The sequence below is a fragment of the Argiope bruennichi genome, chromosome 2 (genome assembly GCF_947563725.1).
Source record: "Argiope bruennichi chromosome 2, qqArgBrue1.1, whole genome shotgun sequence".
NCBI classification, from domain to species: Eukaryota; Metazoa; Arthropoda; class Arachnida; order Araneae; family Araneidae; genus Argiope; species Argiope bruennichi.
The window spans coordinates 4,584,127-4,597,565 of record NC_079152.1 but is presented as its reverse complement, the minus strand read 5'-3'; the positions used below and the strand labels follow the sequence as shown (position 1 = coordinate 4,597,565).

The window sequence follows — 13,439 nt, the reverse complement described above, 5'->3', positions numbered from 1 at the left end:
ATATTTTAAGATTATTTAAAAATAGATAAACAACTATATAGCAATTAAATTGGTATCTTTTAAAAAATAATTTTTTGAATTTCAAGATGGTATGAAAGCTTTTTCTTTTCTTTTATGCGTCTGAATAGTTTTTGTGGAAAAAACGTCAAAATTTCATTTAATATTAAATTAAAATACAAAGTAAAATTTCAAAAATATTTGAAGGATTCACATTTTTACTTCCCAATGTTTGTCTATGGCTCTTAGCCCAACTTGAAAGTTTTCTTCTTTTTTTTTTTTTTTGTCCTCTTAACAAGAAAAAGATATTTCAATGTCCGCTTTTCTGTAATGGTTAATCATTCCAACTATCCCCAGATTTGCCACTGCCTTCGTGAATGGCTCCTGAGCCTGATGGGGAAGGATACCACCTCGATTAGTATGCCCTATAAGAAGAACATGACCCAAATACATATTCATCTTTATTAGTATTGGAGTTAATATTAACCTTAGCAAGTTATATAATTTTAATTTAAAATTCATAATAAAAACTCATAAATATTAAAATTCATAAATAAACGTGCATAAAAATTCAGTTCAAATGCAATGTAATTTCTTTTTATTTCATTAGGTGTGTATGTGTAATAATTTATTTCTTGAACTTATATTACCTTAAATTAATGTATTTAAAGTTGATACAATTAAATTAATACAAATAATAAAATGTACAATTCAGCTGATTGCCATAGGTGATTAGTGTTTAATGTGGGGGGAGGGAGCAAAATAAAAATAAATAAAATTTCTGTTCATTTCTTAAAAAAAAAAAAAAAAAATCTCTTGCAGCATACATATGTTTTACTTTACTCTCTAAGAACAGGAATATTATATTTTACTCCTTTTTCCTCGAAAGAATATTCAGAAATCTGTTTCAAAAAGATTGACACTATTTTACTTTTCTGTAAGCATGATCAAATAAATGCCCCCAAACACATAAGTCTAAGAAAAGATGTGTGTGGTTTCTTTTGCCAATTTTGGCTTTGCTCATCATGTTTATCATTCTTCTATCCCCTTGTAAGGATTTTATATGTTTGAAGACAATCTTTTCACTTTGGAAAGGCCCATTGTCCATCTGTTTTATAGCAATAAAATGCATTTGCAAAAAAGGCAATAATTTAATCAAGAACCACACATTTCCAGGAAAAAGGAGTAGTACTCCTTCTGTCTTGCCACAGAATAATAACAGCCATAAAAATCTAAGAGGTCTTTGTGGTCAAACTTTAGGAGAGGCCATGAGTTCGCTCTAAAAAGTAATTTCTTGCTATTTTGTTGATTTAGATTCTAAAGGCAAAGGAAATTTCTGCTAAAGCTTGTTCTTCTCTTTCTAGCACTTTTCATCCACATATCATCCTCAGTGTCTATGTCTCAGAGAATCCACATGCCATTGAGCAAGCTGACCAGTTTGCCACTGCTTAGAATTTTATAGTTCCTGTTTTTCATGTTTTGATGTGCTCCATTTTAGAATGTGCTACAAGTCTAAAATTCAGAAATAAAAGCAAAAGCAAAAATGACATTAAAATAAATCTGCCGGCTAGTTAGTATATCTGAAGGTTGGTTTTGTTTATCTGGATATATAATGGAAAATTTCACCTACTCTGCCATTTCATGATAATTTTATAAAGAATGGAATTATGTAGATGAAAAAGATTAGAAGAGAATGTATCTGTTGGAGTTTTTCAATGAGATGTCATAAGTATAAGTGAAAAAGCAATCAATATTAGGGATTGAAAATTACTAAGCTCTTGCAAGTATAAGATAACTTTTTGTCCAAATGTTAGTTTATTATTAAGATGAAATAATTTGATGATTAAAATTATCATTCTGTGTTTAATTATGAAAATTTTTTAAAAAATGAAAATTCCAATCACCAAATTCCATTCTCATTTGTACAGAAATGCCCATGAATCAAGTTAACCAAGATTTTAATCTTTCTTACTACCTATACTGTATCAATACAAATACAACTAGAATTTTTGTTATTTATTATTTTTAGAATTAGTTATTAGAATTTTAGTTATTGTATTTACATCTCAAAATAACAAAATAATCCTTTCACTTAAAAAATGACTTATAATTTTTGTATGAGGGGTATTTTAGTTTAAAAGAACCATGTGGAAATGAATGAAGAAATTTTCATCATAAAAACCAATTTTAATATGTAATATATTTGAAATGAACCAGAAACTGATCAAGCTCTTGTAATAGAAGATGAAAGCAATGAGTTGGGTTCACAGAATAAGCCAACAGTGGATGATATTATAGAGATGTGTGAGCGATTCTGTACAATAAAATTTAAAAACAGAAGAGTAAATGAGATTAATGGTGATTTGTTCAATGGCAAAGGATTGCCAGTTTTGAAACAATAGAAAACAGTGAGAATGAATTTTAGCTGCTAGACAAGAATTTAATGTATAATATGATAGTTTGCTATCAAAAAATTTGTTTCATGATTAAAAAGTTATTGAATTATCTGACGAGCTCTTAGATTTTAATACCATCAGCACTGAATTAATTTTGTTTCACACAATACTTTAATTTCCATAAGTTATTATTTTGTATCAATATATTTGAAAATTATACTTTTTATTAAAAAATTTTTCTTCCATCATTTTTGTAACATTTTTCCATAATTCATTAAAATTTGTATATATTTATGGATCAGATTAGACTCTGACCATGAAACTTGAAGGTATTGCTCAATTTACTTGAATGAAAAGAATTAAATTGTTTGAAAGAAATAGTAAACTCTGCTTATCTCCTGGTTAAAAATTTCTGCTTTTGTGTTTCAATTCATCCTTTAGTTTGAGTGGCACATTCCCTTTCAATGAAGAAGAAGACATTAATGATCAGATACAGAATGCTGCTTTTATGTATCCTCATAATCCATGGAAAGAGATTTCACCTGAAGGTAATGCAGATATTTATTTTTTTAGTTATTGTAAAATAATGAGTTTTATTTTCAGTTTTCAGATAGTATGCAGATTTTAAATTTTTTAACTATGTACAAATTAAAAATGTTCTTACATTTTGCGTGTTATTATAGCTACTTTGAAATATAATCAACTTTCTTGAACTTAACTAAATATGTAAAATTATAGATCTCAAAATTATTCATTGGAAGTAAAATTTATGTTCATGTAAATTTTTAAACTCTAGAAATGAGAATTTTATTTGGAGCCCATTTTTACTTTTTAGAAGACCATTGGAAAAGCAAGAAATATATATTCTCTTGAGTGTACAGGATGTCACACTCTAATTTTAGACTAATGGCTAATTTCTTCCAAGATATATTTCTTGTTCAAAAAATGCTTTAAATGTTGTAAAATAATATTTTATCTTGTTTTAGTCAAATATATTACTAGCAAATTACAATGAATTCTTATTCAGTCCTTTGGACATATTAATTATATGTAATAGAATATGTTCCATACATTAACATCTTTTTGTAAAAAAATCTCTTCTTATGTGACCAAAATTGATTGAGTTATAAATTTTTTTTTTTTTTTTTTTTTTAAACATACAGCTATTATTTGCAAGAACTGTCTATTGATGATTAAATCTCTCTCAAATTGGCTGTTGAAACAAACTAAAATTCAAAGTTACACAACCTGCTCAGTTTTGGTCATGGAATAGTGGAGCTCTAACAACATAAAATGTAATTTCTTATTATTTAGAGCACTCTTCGAGTTAGATTTCTGTTTAGTTTAGAAGTTAGTTATTAAGCCACAGTAAAAGTGAATAATGGTACATAAATTTATTATTATATTTTATATTGTAATGAATGCATAAATAACATGGTAGTTATAATTATTCAAAATTTTTCTTTCAACTTTACTTCTCTCTAGCCTTTAAATTTATAAATAAATGTTTGTACTTGTAGCTATTGATTTAATAAGTAATCTCCTCCAAGTCAAAACCAGGAAGCGCTTCACAGTGGATAAATCATTAGCACATGCTTGGTTACAGGTAATAGAATATGATTTTTGTATTTTTTTTAAATATATATATGAAATTTTCAGAAATTAACACATTAAGTGGTCCTTTTCATTGTGGCCTTACTTTCAACACACATTACATGTTGGAACAATACCACAATATATAGGGTATCAACAGTTTGGAATAATAGCTAATATTTGTGCAATTTAATTCAGATCGTCTTGTACTCTAAATAATTATTTGTCTATAATTGTTTTTGATAAGAAAACAATATAAAATTTGCTGTATATATTTCTGTGTATAAAAATTTCTGTAGATAGTTTTTTTTTTTTTTTTTTTTTTGTAAAAACATTGAGTTTAATTGTATTTTTTCATAAATTTATTCATTAAGCTTTTTGTACTATTTTTAATTTTATGGATTAAAAAAAATCACATCACCTGTGATTTTATTTTTAATTAAAATAAAAATATCAGTTGTATTAAATGATTTTTAAATCTTGCCAGAAAGTTTCAAACTATGTCAGCTGTTTTTTAAAAATAGCTGGAAGTTAATTTTTGTCATCCTTAAATTAAGTTTCTTTATAAGTTAAAAATTAAATATGGCTTATTAAAAATTTCATTTTCAGGATTATCAAACATGGTGTGATCTACGGAGGTTAGAATCTGAAGTTGGAACTCGATATCTCACTCACCAGTCAGATGATGCTCGTTGGGAGACTTATCGAAAGCTCCACAATTTGGAACCACCACCACCTGTTCCACAAGATATGGAAGAGAATCTAATGACTTTTGATTACCCCCCAGAGCCCACTCGAAGCAGTTCTGGAATCTTCAGTCGAGTCAGGCTTTGAATCAAAATTAATGTATATTGCACACTGATAATCTTGCAGCATTTGCTGTGTTCCAAAAAATGAAGAGAATGCAGAACCGGTGCTAGAAATCTTAGGCAAAGAAACTTTTATACACCTTCCATATATTAATAACGAAATATTTATTGATTATCGTTAAGAATTTGTTGTAAATTTTTTAACTAACAAAAACTACTTAAACTGCTTATACAGAGGAAAAACAACTTTCAGTAATATTTATTAATTCTTTCTTTAGCATAAAATATTAATAATCTCACTCCTTAATGCCTACTTTAATTAAATAGATCAAGTTTAAGATAACTGTGAAGTAAAAATGAATTTTGGAAAAAAATTATAATAAAGTATATAGGGTATAAAGTATAATAATATAATCACTTATATAAATAAGTGACTGAGTCAAAAGAAAAATCTTATTCATCTGTTTTAAAATATTTTTATAATAGAAAAAAATATATGAGCAGCATAATTGTGTAATGATGATATATGGCTAATGTGGTCTTAATTGTTATAAATTGGACATTTTAAAATATGAGCTCTTAATTTTCTTTTACATATTGATATTTCTAAAAAGGATCAAACATTAAGATTATTTTCAAATACTTGCATTGCCACAAAGATAAATCAAGAGAAGAGAATTCAAAATTACAATATTTTGACTACAAAATATGGCTGATGTATGTATGTGACAGTTGAAAATTATTTAGGAGTTTAATACCTCCTGATTTAAAATGAAACAGAAAGAATGGAATCCAATCAGTTTAGCCATGGTAGTATAATGTAACTGTTCTATAAATGGGATGCTGGGTATTAGTGGGTTAAAGCATTAACCCATCCACTTTTTTATAATAAATTTACAGCAATGGTACAATATTTATTATGATGGCGAATTAGTTGTGATTGGTGGCCAAGTGCTGTATTGTTGTACCGTCTGTAAATCAATTAATGGTAAAACAAGCTCTGAAAGAGTATGTAGTATTTCAGTTTCAACAATATTCTCGAAATGCTTTGCAAGATTTAGGAGCATTATATTAAAAATGCCAAGCGAATTTATATATCAGGGCTTAAATTTGGTGTATTCCAAGAAAAGAATTTCTAGCTTATTTTATAATGTAATTGTTCCTATCTTATAACACCAAAAAATTTTTTATGATCATTGCTTAGAAAATTTTTATTTTGAAATGTCAGATCATGTGAAAAATTCTTTTGATAATCGTTTTGAAAATTCCTATTTTGTAATGCCAGATTACCAGTGACTGCTGTATTTTTTAACCATTTGGTACATTCCATAGTTTCTATTGTATAAAAGATACATTGCATTTTCTTTTTCTTCTAAAAGAGCAGCTTAAAAATAATTTTACAATTGTTATTATTCTTTATACCTGTTGTAGGAAGCATTTTATAAATGTCCTGAATCATCTATATTTATCTCATTATATATTGTCATGGAAGAATTGTGTGTGCCAAAATTAACAACACATGAATTCACATTTCATAGGGTTCAGAATTGATTTGTATGGAAATTATATTTGCATTCTGTAAAATCTAGTATATTGCAATGGGATGTAGATCAAAACATTTTTATATCAATTGTTACAGATATAATAGTTTAACATGGATATATTTTGTATGTGAAATCAATAAAAAAATATTTATTTTAAATAGTCTAAACTTTGTTGCACAGAGCATTGGAGTTCAGCATTTCAATCAAGCAACATTCTTTGCATGGCATAAACCTTCACATTTCAGATTTACTACATCTGGAAAATAAAGGGAAAATATATGTGATAACAGATAAATTCAATGAAACATCTATAAATAGCATTAATTAAAAAAAGTAAAAGCTATATTTAAAAACATGCTTTTGCCAGTTTTAAAAAGTACAATTTGTTTTTATTTTATTTGTATTTATTATGTTATTTATTTTATTAATTTGGAAATTAATTTCTTTTGCAATGAAGTGGTATCAAGTACATGGGATTTTAAAAACTTAATTAATGAACTGATCAACTAGTAATGAAGCTCCAAAACTAATAAATAAATCATTAAAAAATGCACAATTATACATAGGTTTAAAATTCTTAACACATCATAAAGTAAGTGAAAAATCGTTTACAAGTTTAAAAAATAATCATTTTAAATAAATGTTTAAAAAATTAAATAATATGAATATTATAAAATTTGGTGTTTAATTTTCTTGGAAAGGTAAGAAAACAATTAAGCATCTTTATTCCTTCATTCAGATTCTATAAAATAATTACTAAAAAGCGATTAAATAAAAAGAAAAGAAATTTTGAAAACTAGGAAGTGAATGCAAATTTTCATCTTTACAAACTTTATAAAATTGTTAAATAAAAGTATTTCCATGATATAATTGAAATTAAAGAACACTTGTCTGATTTTATTTTCTTGAAATCTAAAATATTGAGAAAAATGATAGTTTTCAAATAAGTACATATATTAAAATAAATAAATATTTATAAATTAAAGAGATTTTCATCATATAAATGTGCTACTAATAGTACATTATATTATTTTTGATGGTGCAATTTTTGTACAAAAACTTTTAATTTAAAATATCACTTTTTCAACACTAACCTTTGCAAAACTAATTTTCTGCTATGCTATTAACTAAATATTTTTGTAATTTGACCCTGACTTGCATTTGAAATGAATGAAGATTTATTAAAATTAGTAACAATGAAACAAGTTAAGTCATTACATTAATCCTTATCAATAACAAATTATATTTGGTATTGCGTTTTATTATTCATTGCTTACTACAAAATATTAATAACATATTTTATTATGATGCAAGATATTTTTATGAATATAACATTAAAATAAATTTAAAATGTTTATGAATTTAATTGGAAAATCATTTGACGGTTCATATATTTTTTATTCTATTTGTGTGGCAAAAAATTGAAAAAGATTGACAATTCTTGATGCAATTTATTTCTGATAACATTAAGAATGATATCTCGTACTTTTTCCTTCTTTGTATGATCTAGATGAAGTGGTCTGTTGCTTTAAGAATATGGAATATTTAATCAATGACTGTTTTGTTTACTTGTTAATATTGAGAATTCCTCTAAATTTCTTGCATTTCAGTACCTGATATGATTTGAATTTTTAGTTAACTTAGTTTAAAAAGTATATACCATTAAATTGTTCTGGTGACTTTTAAAAGACAGACGATTCTATTTGTGTATACTGCTGATATTTAAATTGAAACCCCTTGCATATTTCAATCTTCTACTTATAAAGTGCTTATTAGCTTTAATTGTCTGGTTAATATTATTTCATTTCCAACTTTTGTAATTTGTATACAGTGCACCCATTCTAGTTGTAGTCCAGTGACTAAAATATTATAAGTAATAGGTTTATATTTCCAGATGGAAAAATGCTTTAAATGACATCAGGAATAATATTTAATGTTGTTTCGAATCAGTAGATGCACTTTGAAAAAAAAAAAAAATTAAAGTAAAATTTTATACAGTGTCCTAGCCTCCTTTAAGTCAGATTTAGTAAAATATTTATATTTATTTAATATTTTAATTTTATCAAAAAAAACTATTTATCCAAACCAACTTGTAAGTAATGCACCCAGTAGCAGAATTAATACTGTCTGATTAATGATTGATGCATTTAGCAGTATTTTTAAAAATTTAATTAGAAGTAAACTTTGTTTCTAATGGGATAAATAATTCCTCAATATGAAAATTTAAAAATTATTAAAGAAATTTATTTTCCTAATTTTTAAAATCTACAATAAAAAAATTATAAGTTCTTTTTCCTCCTTACTCCCAAAGCTAAGCCCTGGAGCAATGCCTCAGAGGTAATTGCAACTAATGATATTACTATTATCACAAATCCTCATTAATAATATATATTGTCATGTATTATTACCCATTACTTACTACATTTTATCGAGTATTATTCTAATTTAAGGTTTTGCTTACAAATATAACTGAATAATATAAAATTGAAATGTTTTATTCTTTGATTATATATATATTCCATTTAGGACACACTGAGTTTAAACCTTAAAATGCTTTGATGCAGCACAAAATCTGAATTATTGTTGTGGTTTAACCTTTTAAAAGTTTAAGAACTGTATAATATTATTTTCCAAGTGGATTTCAAATCATATATATTTCTTTGATAAGTAACACAGGGGTGTTTGTGCTCCGGGGATTTTGAACTTCGATACCCGGAAATTCCGGGGATCGTCGTTCAAAAGGAAGTAGGAATAATAATGAATTATTTATTTTGATCTGGGTAATTTTGTTTGCTTTGAAAGCAGAAAACGCAAGGTCAGTGTGTGTGGTGAAAACTTTTCCTTTCTTTCTCCAAAGGCAGTGATAATGCGTGAAAAGGGGGAAAAAACTTCTTTTTTGTTCTTTCCTTATTGCGAGTTATGACTCATTCCCCCGGTTCTCGGACATTCTCTTCTGGATTCTTTTCGGCAAGTAGGTGCGGCAGAAAAAAAAGGGAGAGACTTCGTTCGACCAGATGTGCGATCACGTGACCTGGGTTCAAAGGTCTTAATTTTGCAAAAAAAGTAATTCATTGAACTTTTATAATTAGGTCATTCAATACTTCATAATTGTAATTTTTCATTTCTCCCCCCCCCCCTTCTCGAAACTCCAAAATGTTGGTAGTAAGTCCGTAAAAGTTTCAGGGGATTTTTTGGGGTCCCACAAACACCCCTGATCACAATATCAATTTCAATATTTACCACTGACATGCATTGTGTGATGAGTATTTTGAAACACTTTGTGTGTGTATACTCACACAGGTACAGTATGTTTCAAAATATATGATAATTGCATTAGTAAGTGATCAAACATAACAAACAGTGATGCTTGGAACTCATTCTATGAAGAATTTGATATTTTACACTAATCTTCCATGCTTTCTTAAGAAGAGTAAAAGTAACATCATTTCGATTCCATTTGAACTGGTTAGTTCCCCTCACCTGATAATTGGCATTCCAGCCAGATGTAATGTCACCTGTTTACCACACACATTGTTACATGCCTCTGAACTTCCAGATGGGGATTCTCTTCACTGGAAGAATCACCGTGTCTGTTCATTAGTTGACCCAGATGAAGAACCGCTGGTGTGTGTTTCCTTGTTTCAAAGATTCATCATATCTTCAAGGAAGAACATCAAATCACCCAGATGTTAAACTTTCTTTTCCATTAAGAAGGAACTATTATTGACATGTGTTTGGGAAAGGTCAGCTACAAAAATGAATCATTAACGGACATTCCCACCATCGACTAGAGATCTTGAGGAAGCATTGGTGAACAGCTATCGGGTAATAAGGAGCTCAATTGCACCAATGAAAAAATGAGAGGCGGAGATTTGACGGAAATAAAATGCTGTATTTTTTTAAGAGAAGGAGAGAGCAGTGAGAGTTGTTTTAAGGAGGAGTCGTGAGTGTCCGAAGGTGTTCCTGATTTTGTGAGAAATTCCGAGTTATTCAGGTTTCTGTGTTAAGATCCACCCAATAAATATTGATGGATTTTTGGAGCTACTCTTGAAGTAGCCGTTTGAGCTAACAGCCTGTTAGCATTTTTTGTACTGTTGATTGAGGAACTATTTCATGATTAAATTTCATCTGCTGCTGTGTAAGTTTAATTAATATTAACCTAGATAAGGACAAGTTGTTTTTATGTACAAATATAAGGCTGTAAATAAAGGAACTGTTTGTTACACTACTCTTATTTTATTAGTCAGGATCAAGACATTATATATGATATGAATTAAAAACTGATATAAAAATTAGTCTTATTTTAAGAGAAATTTGGAGTAACGAATTTTTTTATAGTTCTTATAAATCATGTAAATTTTAATTGAAAAATAAAAACTATTAACACAAAGAAAAAATTCCAAGACACACATGAATTATTTATTGAACTAATACAAAAGTAACAAAATTGTCTAATTACTTGCAGATTTTTGTTTCTCCCATTGTTCTGGTGTAAGAGTTTTCTGAGTAAAAGCATGAATTGAATTCATTTCTTCTTTCAGAACTTCATTCACCATTCTGGAAATAAAATGAAAAATTATCATAAAGAATTGGATAGGCAAAGCATAATTTTTTTTATTTCAAATTTTGATGAGAATATTTTTTTTTCATAGTATTATAAACTTTCAGAGCAAGATGGGTTATAAAAAAACTCAAGAGATTTCTTAAAAAAACATATATATATTTATAAAATACTTTTGATTTTTTTTTTAATTTTTAACAAGATACAACTTAAAAAAATTAAAATGAAAAAGAAGATTATGTTTTTCTTCCTTCACAATAATTGAATCAAAAAATATCCTTCCTAACAGATTAAAAAACATTAATCTAGATACTTTACATATTTAGGAAGGGAAATAAATATTATTACTTGATTTGAAAATAATTCCAATAAATAATAATTATCATTTATGTTGGAAGTATTAAACATAGCGATGAAATATATTCAAATTAGATGTGTTCAATAAAATAATATAATGGCATTCAATAATATTATTTACAATAAGTAGAAAAATTGAAAGGCTTTCTCTAGGATATAAATATTTAATAGGATTCACAAATCAACTCTGTGATTTTGCAACGACAATTTTTACTTATATAGATCATTATAGATATGATTATCCATAGCACAACTGTAGAATTTTATAGATGATAATTGAAAACTTCAATAACATATGTGTTATATTCACTTTATTCTGTAACTTTTATCTAAATTTTCATTAGAAAAAGGAAAGTTATTTAATTTTTTCCCATTTAATGAAAAATAGTTTATTTAAATATGGAATAAGAAACAAAATGAATCTCATTTCCAACACAAATAAAAATATATTCATTGAATAAATTTTGGATTTCATTTGCCATAAAATGAGAAGCAACATTACATAAAACAAATTAGAAATTTCAATTATAAAAGGAGAGTGGCAATCTGAAGTTTTTATTTTTATAGGGATGAACAGATGGCTTTTATGTGTGTGTGTATATATATATATATATATATATATATATATATATATATATATATATATATATATATATATATATATATATATATATATATTGGAAAAAATTTATAATATTGTAAAATATCACAAAAATGCCACTACCTGTGCCTCTGCAACAAAGGGACACCTTCAAATTTAGGTGTTACAACAATTGCATTGAATTTTGCTCCACAGCCATCTGACATATCTTCAACAGACTGAAACATATTTCAACAGACATACATATAACTAAATAAAATATTACATGAATACATTAATTTCCATTTGAAATAATTGACTTAATTTTTCTTGACATATATATTAAATCTAAGCAACGTTAAATAAATCAAATGTATTATTTTTAAACAGAATTTTAAAATCCATAATAATTAAAAAAAAAACTGATTGAATTTATTTTCGGTAATTAATACTAATAAGTTGTGAAGTATTATCACGGGAGATAAATCAGTTTTGAAATTATACAGCTTTGGCTACCAGTCAGAAGAACAATGGAAGCAAGCTCTTATAAGAGCATCATCAAAACTTACAACAAATGTTGCTTCGAGCTCTTTTTCCAGCTTCTTTTGAATATAATCTTGTGAATAAAGAACCATTTTAAAAGATCGGAATTCAAATAACGATACTGAGTCAAGATTTTGAAGTTTAGTAAATTCCAGATATACAGAAGAAATTTCGCTGCACTACTGATTGATAAACAAGTTTCTACGGTTATAACTTAGTAAATAGAGATAAAATTTCAAATTACTTATATATTTTTTATTTATTATGATTTTTTGAGGAAAATATCGAGTTTGATTTTGAGTTAGAAATTGAAGTGGTACACCAAAAATCCGAACATAAAATTTTAAAAATAAACGAGAAAATAGACGAAATAGTTAAAATACAGACATTAGAGGTAAAACTGCTACACGCAACCTTGAAGAGATTCGTTAACCGGAGGACGCTTGCATCCGCCTCTAGTAGGCCAAAGGAGAGGGATCATTAGAAGTGAAAAGGTGGGGGTAGCTCTAAAGGATGGATTTCATGAAAAGACGCACTATAAATTATCGCCAAATATGGCTGCTTGATGAAAAGCTTTTTGAGCGAAAATTTTTTACACGCCTAGATTGAAGAGCATTTTTGTACTGCCTTGTGTGAGCAACTGTCAGTTCCAGGGAATAAGATTCCACAAAGAAAGCAGATCTTGTTTATGAGCATTGTTTCTTAAAAGGATGATTTATGATATGATTTATTTATATCTGCTCACCATTACTTTTTATGAATCTAATTTTAGGTTAGAAATGATGGTATGAATATTGACTGTGCCTGATTACAGTGAGAGCTTGGAAAAGCTGAATTTTCCACCGGCGCATTCTTTTTATAATTAATCAAATAACAAAAAAAAAAAAAAAAAAAAAAAAAAAAAAAAACTAATATATAAACTCAGAATTCAGTTTTATCTTCTATTGGTTTGTTAAATTAAATTTAATGTTTTCACTGAGTAATGAGCTTACAAGTTTCATTTAAATGCTTAATGGGAGCTAAAAATGACGCTTCAATCGGAATACAAATTCGATGTTG

General features: G+C 27.1%; 2 protein-coding genes across 4 annotated transcripts in view; one reads left to right on the top strand and one right to left on the bottom strand.

Moving 5' to 3' along the window:
- The window catches only part of LOC129989458 (serine/threonine-protein kinase D3-like), a 55,803-nt gene extending 49,306 nt beyond the window's left edge, over positions 1 to 6,497 (top strand). For all 3 annotated transcript variants that reach the window (XM_056098030.1, XM_056098021.1, XM_056098013.1), the window contains 3 exons: positions 2,835 to 2,941; positions 3,914 to 3,999; positions 4,596 to 6,497. In XM_056098030.1, the coding sequence (XP_055954005.1) occupies positions 2,835 to 2,941; positions 3,914 to 3,999; positions 4,596 to 4,820 (418 nt within the window). In that variant the 3' untranslated portion in view covers positions 4,821 to 6,497. The remainder of the gene's footprint in view (positions 1 to 2,834; positions 2,942 to 3,913; positions 4,000 to 4,595) is intronic.
- Positions 6,400 to 12,597, bottom strand: LOC129989476 (bolA-like protein 2). Its single transcript, XM_056098042.1, has 4 exons — positions 12,407 to 12,597; positions 11,982 to 12,076; positions 10,799 to 10,896; positions 6,400 to 6,595 (listed from the first exon to the last, which is right to left on the bottom strand). Exons 1-4 carry the CDS (start codon positions 12,470 to 12,472, stop codon positions 6,543 to 6,545), a joined length of 312 nt encoding a protein of 103 aa, XP_055954017.1. The 5' UTR covers positions 12,473 to 12,597; the 3' UTR covers positions 6,400 to 6,542.
- Positions 12,598 to 13,439: the final 842 nt, after the last annotated feature.